General features: G+C 44.9%; 1 protein-coding gene across 3 annotated transcripts in view; it reads left to right on the top strand.

Moving 5' to 3' along the window:
- Positions 1 to 18,876, top strand: part of CLCN6 (chloride voltage-gated channel 6) — a 35,441-nt gene that overhangs the window by 349 nt on the left and 16,216 nt on the right. For 2 of the 3 annotated variants that reach the window (XR_003236986.2, XM_026011929.2), the window contains exons 2-10: positions 739 to 798; positions 7,835 to 7,900; positions 8,259 to 8,324; positions 10,641 to 10,707; positions 14,178 to 14,284; positions 14,881 to 15,007; positions 15,651 to 15,718; positions 16,965 to 17,023; positions 17,831 to 17,963. Coding sequence is in view for 2 of the 3 variants with exons in the window: in XM_026011929.2 (XP_025867714.1) it covers positions 739 to 798; positions 7,835 to 7,900; positions 8,259 to 8,324; positions 10,641 to 10,707; positions 14,178 to 14,284; positions 14,881 to 15,007; positions 15,651 to 15,718; positions 16,965 to 17,023; positions 17,831 to 17,963 (753 nt within the window). In the remaining variant the exon portion in view is untranslated. Of the gene's footprint in view, positions 1 to 13; positions 423 to 738; positions 799 to 7,834; positions 7,901 to 8,258; positions 8,325 to 10,640; positions 10,708 to 14,177; positions 14,285 to 14,880; positions 15,008 to 15,650; positions 15,719 to 16,964; positions 17,024 to 17,830; positions 17,964 to 18,876 lie in introns of those variants that run through there. The other variant, XM_026011930.2, reaches the window with a different exon arrangement.

Here is an 18,876-nt window from a genome sequence, read left to right as displayed (position 1 = left end):
GAGAGGCGTTGCCGGGGGGGTGGGGCCCGGCCGCGCTGGGGCCCCAGGTGGCCGCGGGTGGGGCCCGGGCCCCGCGTCCTGGGCTGGCGCAGCATCCGCGCGGCCTCTCGGCCCGAGTCCGGGGTCCTTCCTCATCACCGCTCCGTGGGAGGCGAGGGAGAGGCCAGGCCCGCTGCAGCGAAGCCCATCCGTGTTTTATTTGCATATGAAAGGAGTTTTGCCCGAAACGGGCGTTTTCAGAATGAGCCCCGTCCCTGCGCTTCGTGCTCCTCCAGCCGCCGGTCCAGCTCCTGCAGCCCTTTCTCACCTTTTCTGGGTCATTGATAATCCGGTTCTCCCTGCAAAGCACCCTGGGAAAACTTGAGTTGCTGTGACCCAGAGTTGATAGGTCCCTTCTGTTCTCAGACCCAGCACATTGTCAGGTGGAGTCTGCTTTTTTTTTTTTTTTTTTTTTTTCCCTCCTTTATCTGGCGTGGGACATGCTTGAGGTGTCCTGAAGACAAGAGTTGATTGTTTGGAGGACGTGTCCGTAGAACCAAAGAGCTCAACTGCATGACCATGGATAGCCGCCGCCATCCCCCCCCATCCCCCCAATTTTTTAATTTTGAGATCTCGTTCGCATTTGATCATCGTTCCTGATGATTTGGAAATTAGCAACGGATTTCAGAAAGAAATGTCTTTTTCTTTCTGCTTTGAACCTTGTAAGTATTTAACCATTCTGTGGATCTGTTTTTCTAGACCATCCTTGGAGAAACCCAGGAGGAGGATGATGAGATCCTTCCGAGGAAAGACTATGAGGTGAGATTCTTACTTGCTGCTTTGGTTCGCAAGAGCAGTAATGACCCGGTCACTGCAGACCAAAGCATTAGGGTTCCAACGGGAGATGCTCTGTGATGTCTCTCCCAGGGAATGAATGGGTAAGAGGTACTTTCCCTCGAAAGGGTCTGCTTAACAACAAGCCCTTTCCTCATCCTGACGCCCAAACAGGGTCTGGTGTCTCTACGTGCGGTCATACATCTGTGGCACCGTAACCTGGGTAGGGTATGTTCACCGTTGAACTATTTGCTTTTACAGCTGGAGACCCAGAGTCAAAGCCGCTGACAGTCTGTGCTCATAACAGGTGTGGGACAGGAGACTCTCCTTCTCCTGTTGGAGAACTTAGTTTTCAGATGATTGTTTCCTGCTGAAGCAGCATCTCTCTGAAGGGCTCTTGATTGCAAGTTCTGGTTCAAGTATGGGATTCTAGGAGTGTGTGTTCAGTAAGGCCAGTGATGCTGGACTAAAACCAAACAAGTATGCCTTTTTAATCATTTAATCAGTTCCTGATAATGTTTCTGTGTTTTTTTTTTTTATTATTATTTATTCATGAGAGACACTGAGAGAGAGATAGGCAGAGACACAGGCAGAGGGAGAAGCGGGCTCCATGCAGGGAGCCCGATGTGGGACTTGATCCCGGGTCTCCAGAATCAGGCCCTGGGCCGAAGGCAGGCGCTCAACTACTGAGCCACCTGGGCTGCCCCTGTTTCTGTGATTTTTGAGATAACAAAAACAAGCCATGATTATGATTGAGAATTCTTAGACCATTTATGAAAAGAAGCTAGAGAAAAATCCATAACCTCACTCATTAAAAGATAACTGTAAACCTTACTGAATATCCTTTTCCATGCTTACATTCCTGCTTTTTTGAAATAACAGAAGTGAGATTCAGCTACATTAACCATTTTATCATGTTTTCTCAACTTGAAAACAATTTTTGTATTGTTAAATATATTTCTACGGTATCTTTTTAAATAGAGGAATACTCTTTTATTATGCTACAATTTATTTTATCTGACTTTACTATATGATGAACTAGTTTTGACCATCCTTTATTCATCCTTTTTTTTTTTTTAAGATTTTTATTTATTGGGATCCCTGGGTGGGGCAGCGGTTTGGCGCCTGCCTTTGGCCCAGGGCGCGATCCTGAAGACCCGGGATCGAATCCCACGTCGGGCTCCTGGTGCATGGAGCCTGCTTCTCCCTCTGCCTGTGTCTCTGCCTCTCTCTCTCTCTCTGCGTGACTATCATAAATAAAGAAAAATTTAAAAAAAAAAAAGATTTTTATTTATTTATTCATGAGAGACACAGAGAGAGGCAGAGACACAGGCAGAGGGAGAAGCAGGCCCCTTGCAGGGAGCCCAATTCTGGACTTGATCCCAGGACCCCGGGAACACACCCTGAGCCAAAGGCAGATGCTCAGCCACTGAGCCACCCAGGCATTCCCTTCGTCATCCTTAATTGCTTCTTTAAGCAATCTCAAAAAGTGTGATTAATCTTGTATGTTTAATGCTTTTCTTAAAATGTCAAGTAGACTTAAAACAATTCAGTATTTTAGGGCAATAACATACTCAGGCTGATTTTCTTTTTTTTTTTTAATATTTTTTGCTGTAAAATTTAGTGGAGCTATTAGGATTTATTAGTATACCATGGAATTGTTTTTAAAACTTTCATTATAGCAAATTTCAAAGATAAAAAAGAATGGACAGAATAGTAAATGGAAACCCCCTGTACTCATCAGTTTCAGCAGTCATTCAACTCATGCCCAGCCCTCATCTGTCTCTCATCCCCTCCCCTTCCCATATTATTTTGAAGAAAGTTCTATACATGACATCATTTCACCCATAAGTAATTAAACGTGCATCTTCAGAGGATGAGGATTTTTTTTAGCACAATACCATTTTCATACCTAAGAAATTAACAATAACACCTTGATATTAAATATCTGATGTTCAGATTTTCCAGTTGTCTTATGTCATACAATTTTTTAGTGTCCTATAATTTTTTAATAGTTTGAATCCAGTTTGAATCCACATTGCATTTGTTTACCTTTAAAGTCATTTCTAGGGATCCCTGGGTGGCGCAGCGGTTTGGCGCCTGCCTTTGGCCCAGGGCACGATCTTGGAGACCCGGGATCGAATCCCATGTCGGGCTCCCGGTGCATGGAGCCTGCTTCTCCCTCTGCCTGTGTCTCTGCCTCTCTCTCTCTCTCTCTGTGACTATCATAAATAAATAAAAATTAAAAAAAAAATTTTTTAAGTCATTTCTACCCCCAGCCTGGGGCTCAGACTCACAACCCCAAGGCCAAAGTTGCAGGTTCTACCAACTGAGCCCACCAGGTGCCCCCTTTAAAAAATTTTTAATCTTTAGATTCCGCCTTCATCATTTTTTCCCCTTGCAATTTACTTAACAGAACAGAATTTTGGGATTTGCCAATTGGACCACCATGATATAGTTTAATATACTACACTGATGGGAATACTTTTAAAGAATCAGAATTAAAAAGCGCGGTATCTACTGATGTATTTTCCCATATTTCTAAAATATCTGTCTCCTTGCACATAGTTGAGAGGTTTACAAGAATTAGTATAAGAAGCCCCATACTGGGCTATCACCTTACACTCCCTTGTTGAGCCCAGTGATGTCACCTTGACTGGAACTTTCTGGCAGCCTTCATCTACTCCCTGGAGCTCACCATGGCTTCTCTGCTCCATTGACCCTGCTGTTCCAAGGATCCTTCACTCCTTTTACTAAATTGCACTTATATTTGTAATGCATTTACTTGTACCTGATATGCATATCTATGTCAATTTTATGTGTTAATGTTTCATGTGAGTCATTAATATTTCTCAATTCTTCAAGTATGAGCTTCAGGACATTTGCTTTATGTAAGAGCAAATTTAGCTAGACGCTTATTCAGAAAAGTCTGCTCAGATTTTACTAGGGGTCAACTAGAAAACCCTTCTGTTAAAATCTTTCTGAAATGTGCTCTTTCTCCTTCCTGCCTTACTAAGAATTCACTGCACCTACTTGACTGTTTCTTTGATAAGTCTGGGTTCTTACAAGATGTTAGAATTCCTGGTTTGATTCCCATTCTCATTCTAAATGGTTTGAATAGGGATCCCTGGGTGGCGCAGCGGTTTGGCGCCTGCCTTTGGCCCAGGGCGCGATCCTGGAGACCCGGGATCGAATCCCACATCAGGCTCCCGGTGCATGGAGCCTGCTTCTCCCTCTGCCTGTGTCTCTGCCTCTCTCTCTCTCTCTCTGTGACTATCATAAATAAATTAAAAAAAAAAAATTAAAAAAAAATAAATGGTTTGAATAACAATAACTATCTGTGGGGTGGGGCTGTTAACGGTGATGTTTTCAGGCCTGTGTTGCTCAGCACCCCTCAGAACAGGACTTGGAATAAAAGGCCTCTGTGGGCATCTGCAACTCTGCTAGTTCAGGGCCCATTGAAGGTGCTGCTTATGGGAGCACTGAGGTCCCCTTCTTGGTTGAACTTGGGTGGCCTTTCAGCCCCACTTACCCCGTGGCCACATGCCGTTTGGGTGGTAACCTTGGGCAGCAGGCCTGCAGGACACTTACACAAATTGTATTTTACAAAAAAACGTTATTAGCCACCCTCCAGCCAAATAGCACAATACAGCAGAAACAAAGGGAAGTTAGTCCTCACAAAGGAGAAGTAAGCAGTATCTGGATTTGAAAACAGGTTATGTACTCCATTGGCACATAGTTACAAAGCGTCAAATTCAGTTTTAAGAACATTGTATGATTGGTACGTATTTTCAAAGTGTCAAATTCAGGGGTTTTTTTTGTTTGTTTGTTTTTAAGATTTTATTTGTTTATTCACAAGAGACAGACAGAGAGAGGCAGAGGCACAGGCAGAGGGAGAAGCAGGCTCCATGCAGGGAGCTCAACATGGGACTCGATCCCGGGCCTCCAAGGATCAGGCCCCGGGCTGAAAGCAGCACTAAACCGCTGAGCCACCAGGGCTGCCCTCAAATTCAGTTTTAAAAAAAGAATAGATTGATGTTCTGGTGTTAGAATTGTTTTCAAAATGTCCCTTTTAACAGTTTTTTTTTTAGCTGTAGTTCATATTCTATACAATATATCCATCTAGAGTATACAGTGCAATGGGTTTTTTTTTAGTATATTTAGTATATTTACCCTAAGCAACCACTAATCTACTTTCTGTCTCTATAGTTTGCCTGTTCTGGACATCTTAAAAATCTCTTCAATGTTTATGAAGCCATAGCATTATTAGACAAAGCCAGCAAGCAAATAATTGACCAGTAATTTCTTTATGTATTTGATAAGAAGGATTCATATTTTTCAACCTTTTTATTTTTTTTGTCCCGTTCCTAGAATGTGATGTCATTTTAATAATTTAACAAGTGTATGTGGGGTGACTAGCTGGCTCAGTCCATAGAGCAAGTGACTCTTGATCTCAGAGTTATGAGTTCAAGTTCCACGTTAGATGTAGAGCTTACATTAAAAAATGTATATACAATGCCAATAATAAAAATAAAAATATGTGTATATTTTTATAAGCACAGAGATAAAATATATGTTATGTGTATATACTGTATACCGCACCCCTGCACAGTCAAAAATCTGCATATGACTTTGACCCCTCCAAAAGCTGAATTAATGGACAACTGTTGACCAGAAGCCTTATTGACAACATAAACAGTCAATTATTCCATATTTTGTGTTATGTGTAGTAGTCTGTATTCTCACAATGAAGTGAGTTTAGAGAAAAGAAAATCGTAAGAGAAAATACATACAGTACTGTACTGTATTCATTTAAAAAAATTTATGTAGGGATCCCTGAGTGGCGCAGCGGTTTGGCGCCCTTTGGCCCAGGGCGCGATCCTGGAGACCCGGGATCGAATCCCACATCGGGCTCCCGGTGCATGGAGCCTGCTTCTCCCTCTGCCTGTGTCTCTGCCTCTCTCTCTCTCTCTGTGTGACTATCATAAATAAATAAAGAGAAAAAAAATTTATGTATAAGTGAACTTGCTCAGTTCAAATCTGTTATTAAAAGCTCAACATATGGGATCCCTGGGTGGCGCAGCGGTTTGGCGCCTGCCTTTGGCCCAGGGCGCGATCCTGGAGACCCGGGATCGAATCCCACATCAGGCTCCCGGTGCATGGAGCCTGCTTCTCCCTCTGCCTGTGTCTCTGCCTCTCTCTCTCTCTGTGACTATCATAAATAAATAAAAAAAATTTTTAAAAAAAGATTAAAAAAAAAAAAAAAAGCTCAACATATGGATAGTATGTTATATGTATGCAATCACTAAATACATATATATTTTTAATCATTCATGGATGAGTCCAGTTTTCCAGCAGAAGTATTTTTTACTGACTGTGGTATTTTGTTTCATAATCAGAAAAACCCCATTCTTTTAAAATATAAAATGTACACCATGTTTGCTGTAAGAATTTCAAACAACACCCAGACGCAAATAACTCCTAAGTATCACTTCGGAGATAAGCACTGTTAACAGTTTTCCCAGATGTTTTACGTTATATGCTGACATCCAAATCATCTTAATTTTGTTTAATCAAAATAGGATCCTATTACACATTTTATTTTGCATCTGGCTTTATTTTGTATCTTTTTTTACTTATTTTTTTTAAAGATTTATTTTAGAGAGAGACAGAGTCTGGGGGAAGGGGAGCAGAGGGAGAAAGAATCTGCAGCAGATCCCCTGCTGAGCACAGAGCCTGACACAGGGCTCCGTCCCATGACTCTGAGACCATGATCTGAGCTAAAACGAAGAGTCAGATGCTTAACCAACTGAGCCACCCAGGTGCCCCGTTTGTTTGTTTGTTTTTTTCCTAATAGTTATATCTGTTCCACATCTATCTATGTGGACTTGTAATTATTTTATTATTATATAGCCTTCCATATTTGGATGTCTGATCATTGATTTAATAAATTGCCTGTTGATGTCCCTTGGACCCTTTTACAGAAGGGATTTGGACTTTGAATATAGATATAGATGGAATAAGTTGTCACGCATCCCACCCGTGTTTGGCTGACGGCTAGCTCCTGCATGGGAGTGCAGCCACCAGGCCAGTGTCTAGCTTGTTTGCCAGCTGATATGTAGGTAGCAACAGGTTTAGGAAGGAGAGAGCACACAGCAGACCATTTTCCTCTGTTGCCAGACTGCTGCTTCTCTTACAAAACATAGAAGAAATAAAATTAGTTCCTTTGAATTATTTCTCAAGATGTCTCTGGCACACAGGCAGATTTTTTTCCAGAGTAGCTGTGTTCTATGTTCTATGTTCTAGTTGAAGGAACCTTGCTGTAGACGTAGTTTTAGGAGCTATGCTGCATCGTGCCTCTTCCTAACATAAACTGAAAGTTGCTTTTTAAGATAGTGTCCATGTTGGTTAGTCTTGTGACTAACCACTTATTCATAGAAGCTAACTACAGAAGATACTTAGGATTAACTGATTTTCTGAATTAATTTGGTTCTGGATAATTGAAACTTTTATTCCCGTAAAGGGTAAGTTAATTGGGTAACACTGGTGGTAGCCAAAGGTCTTTTCATGTTTTATTTTTTTTCAAGATTTTATTTATTTATTCGTGAAAGACACACAGAGAGAAAGGCAAGACACAGGCAGAGGGAGAGGCAGGCTCCAGGCAGGGAGCCTGATGTGGAACTCGGGGATCACGCCCTGAGCCAGGCGCAGGTGCTCAACCGCTGAGCCACCCACGGGTCACCAGTCTTTTCATGTTTTGCAGAAGCTTTAGGGCTTAGGTAATTGAAAGCTTCTCCCAAAGCATGAACTGCTGCCCAGATGTTCATGTGTGTCAAGTGCAGGCCAATGTGGCAGGTCAGAAGGTCTGGGATTGTGCATTTCTAACCAACTCGTCTCAGGTGCTGCAGGTCCACTGCCCTGCCCATCCACACTTCAAGTAACAGCAACCTAAAGTTTCAATGCTTTCCAGGTTTCCATAATTCTTCCTATCTGGTTGTGACTTTCTTCATTTCTCTTTCAGAGTTTGGATTATGATCGTTGTATCAATGACCCTTACCTGGAAGTTTTGGAGACGATGGACAATAAGGTGAGTCCCTTACTGATCTCTTGAGACCGAATAGATCTTACCAGCAGCTTCTTTTTCCCATCCAAATTCTCCTGTAAATAGCCATACCCCATGGCTTTTAACCCGTTTCATGAGATAATCCGCATTTATTCCTTAGATCTTCATCCTGCCAACCAAAGTACCCACTGTCACTGCACCTGGCCCAGGCTCTTAGAGCTCATCCATTTGGCATTATAAAGCACCTGCCATCCCAGACACCATTGTCGTGTTTGCTGTCCCTGTGGAATTTAATCTAAAACTGTTTGGCCGAGATGTGTTCCTTCCCTCTTGCCAAGAAAACCGTGTAACAAGCTGAGTCTGTCTTTCCCTATGTGAACAGAAAGGTCGCAAGTATGAGGCGGTGAAGTGGATGATGGTGTTTGCCATTGGAGTCTGCACTGGGCTGGTGAGCAGAGGGCACACGGGAGGCATGATGGGTGGGTGGGGGCCTGGTGAGTCAGAGGGCAGGTTATTTGTCCTGATTAACAGAGACTGCCTTTTCTTTTTTTTTCCTTTTTTTTTTTTTTTTAAAGTAATAATCCTGATACTGTTTCGTATTTACCTTACTTTTGCTTTATGAAAGTGAATCATACAACACCGGTACTCCTTAAGCTCTCAAAGGCTTGGTCAGGACCTAGCTCTTATGACGTAGTATGGTCCTGTCAGGTGGACAATAAAGTGGGGGGAGCACTTCGTGGAAAATGAGGTCATTCTGTAGGGAAAAAACAAAATTGTGGGATAAAACCAGCCATTACACCCTTTCCTTTAGTATGGCATGCCAGTAAACAGGACACCGTAGATGTCAATTTACTGTAATGTCCTCGGCTGCTTTCCTGCACATTGCTTGTTTTATCTAGAAGGTAGAGCTGGTGGCTGTGGATAGCCTGAATGCACAGGGTTCTGGGGTCAGCTTGCTCACAGATGAATCACAGACAAGAAAAGATTATGAAACACTGCCAAATTGTGTAGTAGCACACGGCCCAGAGTCCTCACTGCTGACCTAACCACACTTAAAGCTGGGGAAGAGAAACTGGAAAAGTCAGCAGTCAGAATGATCCACGTCAGATCTGATTTTCCATGATTACAGTGTTCAACTCTGCGGTCTTCGTCTATTCGAGCTACTGTAATAAAATACCGTAGACTTGCAGATGGCTTACTCAACAGATGTTTATGTCTCCCAGTCCTGGAAGCCAGAAGTTCAAGATCAAGGTGCCAACAGATTTGTTTCTGGTGAGGGCCTGCTTCTTGGCTCCTGGCTTTATCCTCACAGGGCAGAAGGGGGCAAGAGCTCTCTGGGGTCTTTCATAAGGCCACTGATCTTATTCATGAGGGCTCCATGCTCAGGACTTAATCACCTCCCCAAAGGCACCACCTCCTAATGCCATCACAGTGGGGGCTAGAATTTCAACAGATGAATTTGAGGGAGACACAGTGTTCGGCCTGTAACGGGTTATATATATTTCTAAGCAGCAGCCTGTTTATCTCACCGGAACTGACTACAAGTCTCATTCTTGATTCTGTGTGATAATACCCATAAACTGTAAGCACGTATTTAGTATAATATAGCCACAAAGGCTGACCAGTTTTTATTTTCCTGGCATTTGTCAGATTTTTACTGTAGTAAATTCAGAGGTCAAGGAACATTCTACTAGTTAAGACAAATGGCATTCAGAAGGCCTCTTTGGTAACATTCTGTTGTGGGTTAAAACTTGGGTTGGTTTAATTGTTTTATTGAAATTTCAGTGTTTGTTTTGCTATATATAGGTTTCTGGTTGCAAATTTCCCTGTAATAAGCATAATCACAAGCCGTCTACTTGTTAGTCTTTCTGCTACTTTCATACCAAACTCCTTGGAACTGCCATTTATCAATACTAGCAACTTCACTAGTCCTCTCACATCATCCCCTCACATCCCCTCACGTTGCTGGAAGGCCGACTTCCCTTTATTCCTTAGCAACTAGCTCCTCTTGCTACTGGCTCGTTTATCCTTCCATCTGTCACAACCTATTGCTTCATTCAGTATTTAAAAGCCTCCGGGCATTGGCTTGAGGGAAGGTTGGAGATAAAGGCCTGAAGCCTTTGATCCTGAATCCGCCAAATCATGGGTTTGTCCAGTTCTCCCTTAAGCCCAGAGCAAAGACTTGGGTCTTAAAGTGGGCAGGTGGGCTGAGTGGTTTTCTCTACTCACCAGGGTGTAACCATTGGCTGCAAATCAGAATAGTGCCCTACAAAGTATAAAATAGTAATAACAAACATGCAAAAGCCATATATACCTGAGTAAATGTTGTCTTTCAAAGTAACATCCTAAGCTATATGCTTAATCAGCTAAGCATCACTGAAGATATTACTGGAGTTCTTTTTCTGAAACTGCCTTTGGAAAATGCTGAGCAGCTCCTCACTTGATTCCAGATTATTTTCCTAGGCACCGGATGGTCTTCCTTGCTTTCACAGCATTTCCTGCATCCTTTCCTTGTGTTTTACTCTCCTTCTCTCAGCTTAGCTATGCCCTCTTCCTTTGTCCTCTGGAGGGCGGTGGGGCCAGGCTGGCAGGAAGTCTCCTGGTGAGTCAGAGTGATGAGCAAGAAACCTGTTCACTCATTGTCTCTTGGTAACACGGGTGCATGTACCAGCCAGGAAAGGCCAGGGGGACATCACAGCCTTTGAGTGAAGTGTCTGCACCACGGTGAGGAAAAGCTGTATGACGGTTCACTTGCTCTTCACAGGTGGGTCTCTTTGTGGACTTTTTCGTGCGCCTCTTCACCCAGCTCAAGTTTGGAGTGGTACAGACATGTATCCTTTTCATGGCTCTTGGTGTTCCCAGAAGTCAGCAGTTTCTGCCTCTGCTTTCTTGTCCAGAGACTAGTAGACATGATCTAGTGAAGAGCTATTTATTAATCATTCGGTTTCTTTTTTTAGTTACCATTGAAGGACATAAGAGGGGCAGCCCTGGTGGCCTAGCAGTTTAGCGTCACCTTCAGCCCAGGGCATGATCCTGGGATCCCGAGACTGAGTCCCACGTTGGGCTCCTTGCATGGAGCCTGCTTCTCCCTCTGCCTGTGTCTGTGCCCCCCCCTTCTCTGTGTCTCTCATGAATAAATGAATAAAATCTTTTTTATTTAAAAAAAAAAAAAGGACACAAGAGGAAGACTTTAATAGAAAGAGACTCACATTATACCACAATAATGCCTGTTTGTCCCAATTACCTATAAACTCAGTGTGGTTCCAATCAAAACTCCCAATCGAGTTTTTCATGGAACCAGAAAATTCTCTTCCTAAATTTGTTGGGAAGAGCAAAAGGGCCAAAAGTAGTTGAGACAGTTTGGAACAAGCACGGGCGCTTGCCCTACTCAATGTCAAGGCCTGCATACTTCAAGATATGGTCACTGAAACTGCCCTATTGGTGCAGGAATTGTCAATTAGGTCAATGGAAGATAACAGAGGAGCAGAAATTGGCTTGTGCATATGAAGAAGTAGGGTGAATGACAGAATTAAGTCGGTGAGGAAGAGATGGGCGTGATAAAAGATGCTGGGATGTTTTGGTGATCCATCTGGAAAAATATAGATTCCTACTTTGTACTATAAATTAATTCCGGATGGATTGAAGATGTAAGTAGGCAAAACAAAACTTTCAGAGACTGTGATGTCAAGAGTAGGGAATAGTTTCTTAAAACTCCAGGAGGCACAAAGTGAAAGGGAAGAGATCAATAAACTTGACCATGTCAAATTAAGTTTGTTTTTCATACAAGCAAAAAACCCAAACCACAGCAGTAAAACACCATAAAGAAAGTGAAATACAAGTCCACGGCCTAGGAGAGGTTACTCACTGTATATTTAAGAGACAAGTAATTAGTATCTAGAACACCAAAAGAACTACAGATCAGTAAGAAAAAAGCCCAAACAGCCCAATAGAAAAATAAGCAGAGGATGTGAACAGGCAATTCTCAGAGGAGGGAAATGGAATGGTCAGTAAATCAACCTGTAGAAGAGGTAAGGGGAGCCCTCTTACCACTAACCAAAGGAGATGCAAATTAAATAGCAAGATACACCCCTTCTGACTCCCCAGCCCTCCTTCCCATGTGGACCTTGGACATATACAAAGATGTTCATTACAGCTTTGTGATTGCAGAAAGGTGAAATCACACCAAATGGGACAACAGAAAAATTGTAGTGTGCACATACAGTATAATTTCTTTTTTCCTCAACGATTTTATTTATTTATTCATGAGAGACACAGAGACACAGGCAGAGGGAGTAGCAGGCTCCACGCAGGGAACCCGACATGGGACTCGATCCCGGGTCTCCAGGTTCACGCCCTGGGCCAAAGGCAGGTGCTAAACCACTGAGCCATCCAGGGATCCCCTATGCAGAAGTTAAAATGAATGGACCAGAACTGTGTAGATCAATATGGCTAATTCTCAGAAACTTGATGTTGAAGGAGAAAAAAGGAAATTGTAGAATGTGCATAAAGTGCAATCCCATTTTAGTTTTAGAGACACAACAATACGGCTATGTATAAAAATGCACAGGGAATGAGACTTAGTCGGTAGAGCATGCAGCTCTTGATCTTGGGGTTGTGGGCTTGAGCCCCATGTTGGGTGTAGTAATTACTTAAAAATAAAATTTTAAATACATATAAGGAAGATCTACCATAGTTTTAGGTTAGTGGTTTCTCCCAGGGAAGAGAGGGAGGGAAACAGGATTTGTTTTGTGGTATCTAACATGTTAATTTTTTTTAAAAATCTGGGGCAAATACGGCATAACGTCAAGATTTGTTAAAGAGAGGCATGTAGGGGGAAGGATGTTTGTTGCTTTTTATACCATTTGAAGTATTGATTTGAAATGTTGGGGTCCAGGAGCAAATGGTCAAAGGATTCTTGAGACATTTTTGGTGCAAAAATGGTGGTTTTATTAAAGCACAGGGACAGGACCCGTGGGTAAAAAGAGCTGTACCAGGATTGTGAGGAGTGATTGATTATATTCTATTAATTTGGGAGAGGTTAGGGATAGTGTTAAGTCTTTAAGGAATTTAGAAGCAAGGTCTGCAGGACCTTGCGGGGCTAGCTGCTAAGATAAGATTATTTAGTACTGTCTAGTAAAATCCTAGTCAGATGGATATCACTTGGGCCATGTGCTTGGAGGATGATTGCTAACCTGTATCTTGATGAGGTGGGGAGGGGGGTGAGGGGCACAGTGGATAGAGATAAAGGAAGTTTCCAAGGGATTTTCATATGTTAAAGACAACTTATGGGATCCTGGGGATCCACTGACTTCAAGCTAAAGCTGCTTTTCCCCCTCTAGCTAGCAAAGCATTAGCATGGAGGCCGCTGAGTTCCATAAGAAAGGTCACTCTGCCTGCCTAAGTATTTGTCATAATTTTTTTTTTTTTAAGATTTTTATGTATTCATGAGAGACACAGAGAGGCAGAGACACAGGCCGACGGAGAAGCAGGTTTCCTGCAGGGAGCCCGATGTGGGACTCGATCCCAGGACCCGGGGTCATGACCCAAGCCAAAGGCAGACAAACACTCAGCCAGTAGAACATGTTAACTCTTGATCTCAGGGTTGTGAGTTCAACCCCCATGTTGGGTGTGTAAAGATTATTTTAAAATAAAATCTTTAAAAAATAAAATCTTTTTAAAAATAAACATAAATGGTTCCTGATGTAGAAGAACTCTCAGATAGTTTTTTTTTTTTTTTAAGATTTATTTATTTAGGGATCCCTGGGTGGTGCAGCGGTTTAGCGCCTGCCTTTGGCCCAGGGCGCGATCCTGGAGACCCCGGATCGAATCCCACGTCGGGCTCCCGGTGCATGGAGCCTGTTTCTCCCTCTGCCTATGTCTCTGCCTCCCTCTCTCTCTCTCTCTCTCTCTCTCTCTCTCTCTGTGTGTGTGACTATCATAAATAAAAATTTTTTAAAAAAAAATAAAAAAAAAAGATTTATTTATTTATTTGACAGCTGGGTGGGAAAGGGGGAGAGAGAGAATCTTAAGCAGACTCCCCGCTGAGCATGGAGCCATTGTGGGGCTCAGTCTCCCCACCCTGAGATCATGGCCTGAGCTGAAATCAAGACTCATGCCTGACACTCAGCTGAGCCACCCAGGCACCCTCAGGTTTTCTTATTCAAGTTTACATTGGAGAACAGGAAGATGTGCAGTAAGCAGCCAACATGTTTTAGAAGAAGAGACACTGCACTATTTCCTACCAGTGATGGAGGGGTGCCCCTGACTGGCAAGCGTGTTTTCCTTAACCCCGGGTCTGTAGCGGTGGAGGAATGCAGCCAGAAAGGCTGCCTTGCGCTGTCCCTCCTTGAGCTCTTGGGTTTCAACTTGACCTTTGTCTTCTTGGCAAGCCTTCTTGTCCTGATTGAGGTGAGGTGCTGTGGGTTTTGCCTTTTGGCCGATGAGGTTTGGGATTCCTCTATCTTCGCTTCTGGAATGTCAGGAAACTGAATTAGCCTTGGGATATAGATTTCTGCAGAAAGCGGCCCCTCCTGCACTTAGAGTTATTTCTGAAAGTAGAAGTTCCGGCCTCTGGTGAAATGACAAAGGAAAAGTCTGGATTAGGAGGGTGGTTCTCAACCTCAGGAGCACATTAGAATCACCTGGGCAACTTTAAAGTGACTTTAAATAACTTTAAAATACTTTTAAAAACGGCTGCTACCCAGCTCTAGTGAGTGAGATCAGAATCTCCGGAAGCACGAGTGTCTGCATTAGTAGATGCACGGCCCCCAGGTGATGCCGAATCACCAGAACTTGTTAGGGGTGCAGCTGTTCCTGTTGCCCCTCAGACCTGCCGAGTCAGAAACCCAGGGTGGGGCCCAGCATCCGTCTAACAGACCCACCGGGGATGCTGATGCTTAAGGAAGACGGGCAGTTCCCCCTTGTTAGCAGGGTTGTTGCGGGCAAGCCACAGAACCGGCGGACTTCTATTTCGACTTCACGGGCATCCTTCTCTCCCCCATCAGCCGGTGGCAGCAGGCTCCGGGATACCCGAAATCAAGTGCTATCTGAATGGTGTGAAGGTGCCCGGGATCGTCCGTCTCCGGACCCTGCTCTGCAAAGTCTTTGGAGTGCTGTTCAGTGTGGCTGGAGGTGAGGAGGGTCTTTCTGACCTTTAGTCTTCCAAGTATTCAAGAGGTGAAGATGACAAGAGGTACTGCGCACATAAATTAAGGAGATTTGGATTTGAAAGGCCTGCCTCCAAACAGAGCTCTGCCCTGCGGATTGATGGGTTATTTTTTAAACGTAGACAATGTTAGTAAGTTGCCGGTCAGAGATATCTGACCAACACACACTTAGCTTTGAAGTGGAATGACCGTTTGGTTAGTGGAGTTAGCTTTTAGCAAAGTCAGCAAGATTTTTGTGTTAACAGCCAGATAGTAAATATCTTAGGCTTTTTGGGCCAAGAGGCAAAATGGGAGGTACGACGTAGGCACTCAAACGTATATAACCATTTGAAATAGATCCACGTGAGGACGTAAAAGCCGTTCTTAGTTCCCAGGCTGTAGAAACAGGCATCGAGCCTGTCTTGGCCCACAGACTAGAGTTTTCAGACTCCTCATTTTAAAGAGTAGTTCTTCTGATTTGATGAGAATTTGACTCTTTATCTTACAAAGTCACGTCATCGCCTCTGTTGTATAGTGATCGAGAGAAAGGTCTACCTAGCAAAGGTCTGCTAACCAAGAGAGCTTTTTGTGCTGACTTGATGGTCTCCCCGTTTTCCACCTGTCCCCAGGGCTCTTTGTGGGGAAGGAAGGCCCCATGATCCACAGTGGAGCAGTGGTGGGAGCTGGCCTCCCTCAGGTAAGAGCTGGTGGGCTGGGAGGACAGGTCCCTGGGCAAGGGTCTCTGGGCAGGGCCAGGTCCACAGTTAAGTTTGTAACAGATCCATGGGGAGCACCTAACATGGCCTCGGGAGCTGATGTCGGTTTGGGTTGACGTGAAACTGCTCTGGTCACCCAGGAGAGTGGGTTACCGGTACCCCCGGGTTTTAACAAGGCCCTGCTGAGTACTTGGAGCGGCGACAGGACACTGAGAAAGTGTTCAAATGAAAGTCACCTGGTACCACAGGCCAGTACTGAGCACCGGCCCATCAGGCAGTTGATAGATCACCTCAGCTGCCAAAACGTGCTGCCGAACCCCAAGGGGTTGGACACGCGGACCGGGCCGGTTCCAGACCCGGGTCTATGGTGAGGTCATTGGAAGGAGCACAGGAATATTAGCTGCTGCTGTTTGCTGAAGTGCTTTCTGGGCCAGAGTCTCCGTGTAGCAGCTTCTTCCTTGGAGTCACTGCAGGGGTTTGCTTGTCCTCATCCTCCCCATTCTCAGTTGAGGAAACCAGGGCTTAGCACTGGCTCGGGCCTGCAGAGCGCCCCTTCTTAAGGCTTATTCCAGATCCCTGGCTGCAAGTTTGAGACGTCTCTGTTCCTTTGAACCGCCCCTTGTAGATGGTTAGTTCTCGGGCCATCATGGGAGGGAGTCGCTGTGGCTGTGGGCCGTTGACGGAAAGGAGAGAAGACTCTTTCGTCCAGAGTCCATCTGTTTGTCTCTCTTTTGTGACTGCATCCTCTCCTTTATGTCAAGCACCTGGCCTACCAGAAGTGGGCTGAGAGGCCGAAGGAGGCTAGGGGAGGCTAGGGGAGGACGGGTGGCAGCGTGAGAACTTGCTGGGCTCATCGGACGCTGGCTCCTTGAGCCCCTTCCACACCCACATCCCCTGATCAGAGCCCACTTCATCTTCAGCAGCAGCTTTCATTTCCTCCTTCCACCCAGCAGTTTCCCCTTTTTCTGTCTGATGTGTTGACTGTGTACCAAATGTAATTTCCAAAGATCCTAGAAATCTGAGGGGCAAGAAAAGAAGTTCCTCCCAGAAGTAACGATTTTTTTTTCCACGTTGCTGTTCTGGCCTCTTCCTTCTTGCAACACATCTGCCTGGGTGTGCTCAAGCAAAGGGGACCTTCTGGTGCCTTGGCTTCCTGCAGCTCTGGTCCCTGTGGGCATTCCCCCCCCCCCCCCCCACACACACACACTTTGTTTTCTCTTTCTCTAGTTTCAGAGCATCTCCTTACGGAAGATCCAGTTTAACTTCCCCTACTTCCGAAGTGACAGGTATGGAAACTCAATCCAGTTCATTTCCTGCTCCTCGGATCCGACTACACAGTAGCTGGCTCACCGGCTGCCTGCTGGGCAGGCTGCTTGCAAGGCCCACCTGTCAGAATGGAGGGGGGACTTTGATGCTTCTGAAAATAAACACGAGGGTCAGGCTGGCATCGTAGCTTCTATTTTGTCAGGACATGAGGCCTAGAACCATCTCAGACAATGAAGATGGTCCAATATTGAAAACACGACCAAGAAAGTCCACAGGCATATTATCAATAATGTGTTTTATATTCCAAAGTGATGTTCTTGGTCAGCCGCCTTTCTGGGTTGGAAGGTGCTTGTCTGGGTACTTTTTCGCCCAGTGGGATTTCCGTGTGTACTGACGTGCGCATCCTGCTCGGCCTTTGGAATCAGGGCCCCAAGTTCAGAGTTGTCCTCCTACTCATACTGGGATTCCCGTAGATCACTTACCCACTCCTCTGCGTGTAACCAGCACTCTGACGTTGTCACTGATGCTGTGGCTCTCCAGGAGAAAGATCTGGTAAGAGCACAGCTCACATGGCCAGAAGTCTGTGCTCTGGTGACGAGATCCCACGTTCAGAGCAGACTGACGTCAGGGAGCCCCTCTAAGGGGAGGGTTTGGGTAAACCATATTTGCTGGTGAGTCTGCCTACCAGACACCTGCCCCTCGTAAGCCCTGACTCTTCCTGGGTCATGGGTCCCAGTGTTGGTGGACAAGGAAGTGAACAACTGCCTTTTGCCTCCTGAGGACTCTTGCTCTTCTGGGTAAATCACCTCTCCATCTTCTCCCCTCAGAGACAAGCGAGACTTTGTATCAGCAGGGGCGGCTGCTGGAGTTGCTGCAGCTTTCGGGGCTCCCATTGGGGGTACCCTGTTCAGTCTGGAAGAGGGCTCGTCCTTCTGGAACCAGGGGCTCACGTGGAAAGTGGTAAGGAGCCCTTGCAGTGAAGCCTCTCCTAAATTAGCCACTGCCTCCAAAACGAAACTGGACATCTCGTTTTGATGAAACCAGGAGAGTTGACTTTGTTAGAAATATCTTTGTTCAATGGAATACTACTTAGCCATCAAAAAAATAAGTCTTGCCACTTGCAAAGATGTGGATGGAACTAGGGGGTATTATGCTAAGTGACATTAAGTCCATCAGAGAAAGACAATTGCCATACAATCTCACTCATATGTGGAATTTAAACAAAACAGGATCAGAGTGGAAGGGAGGGAAAAATGAGAGAGCGGGAGACAAACCACAGGAGACTCTTAATCGTCGGAAACAGAGGGTCATTGGAGGGGGGGGCGGGCTGGGGTAAGTGGGGGATGGGCATGAAGGAGGGCACGAGATGTAAGGAGCACTGGGTGTTCTATAAGACGGATGGGTCTCGCCTATCTCTGACACTAATAATACATTATATGTTAATTAATTGAATTTGAATTTTAAAAATCAAAAAAAAAAAATTCCTTTGCTCTAGACCAGTAAGTCCAAACTATAGGCTTTTCTGTACTTTTCACATTAAGGCCTCCCGTCCGTTGTCTCTTGAGAAACCACGTGGCATGAGAACAGGAGACCAGCTGGGGGCAGAGGCAGACAGGCAGTGGCAGAGGGTGGACTTGAGCCCTGCCCAGTCCCCGACCTGAGGCTACCCTGTTCCTCCTCTTGTAGCTGCTCTTCCTTTTCGGCCACAAGATCTAGTCCGTAACAGGCTCTAGATAAATAGGCTCTCCGGTAGGCTGCTGAGTGCACACCCCTTACAGCCTGATTCGCAGTTTTCTGTACCTCCGGTGCACCCGCTGAGGGGGGTCCCAGGTCTCCATGCAGACCTGGAGTTTCTTCGGGGTTTCTGCGGGGG

Source organism: Vulpes vulpes, chromosome 2 (assembly GCF_048418805.1).
Source record: "Vulpes vulpes isolate BD-2025 chromosome 2, VulVul3, whole genome shotgun sequence".
Classification (NCBI taxonomy): Eukaryota; Metazoa; Chordata; class Mammalia; order Carnivora; family Canidae; genus Vulpes; species Vulpes vulpes.
This window is presented reverse-complemented; position numbering and strand designations above follow the sequence as displayed.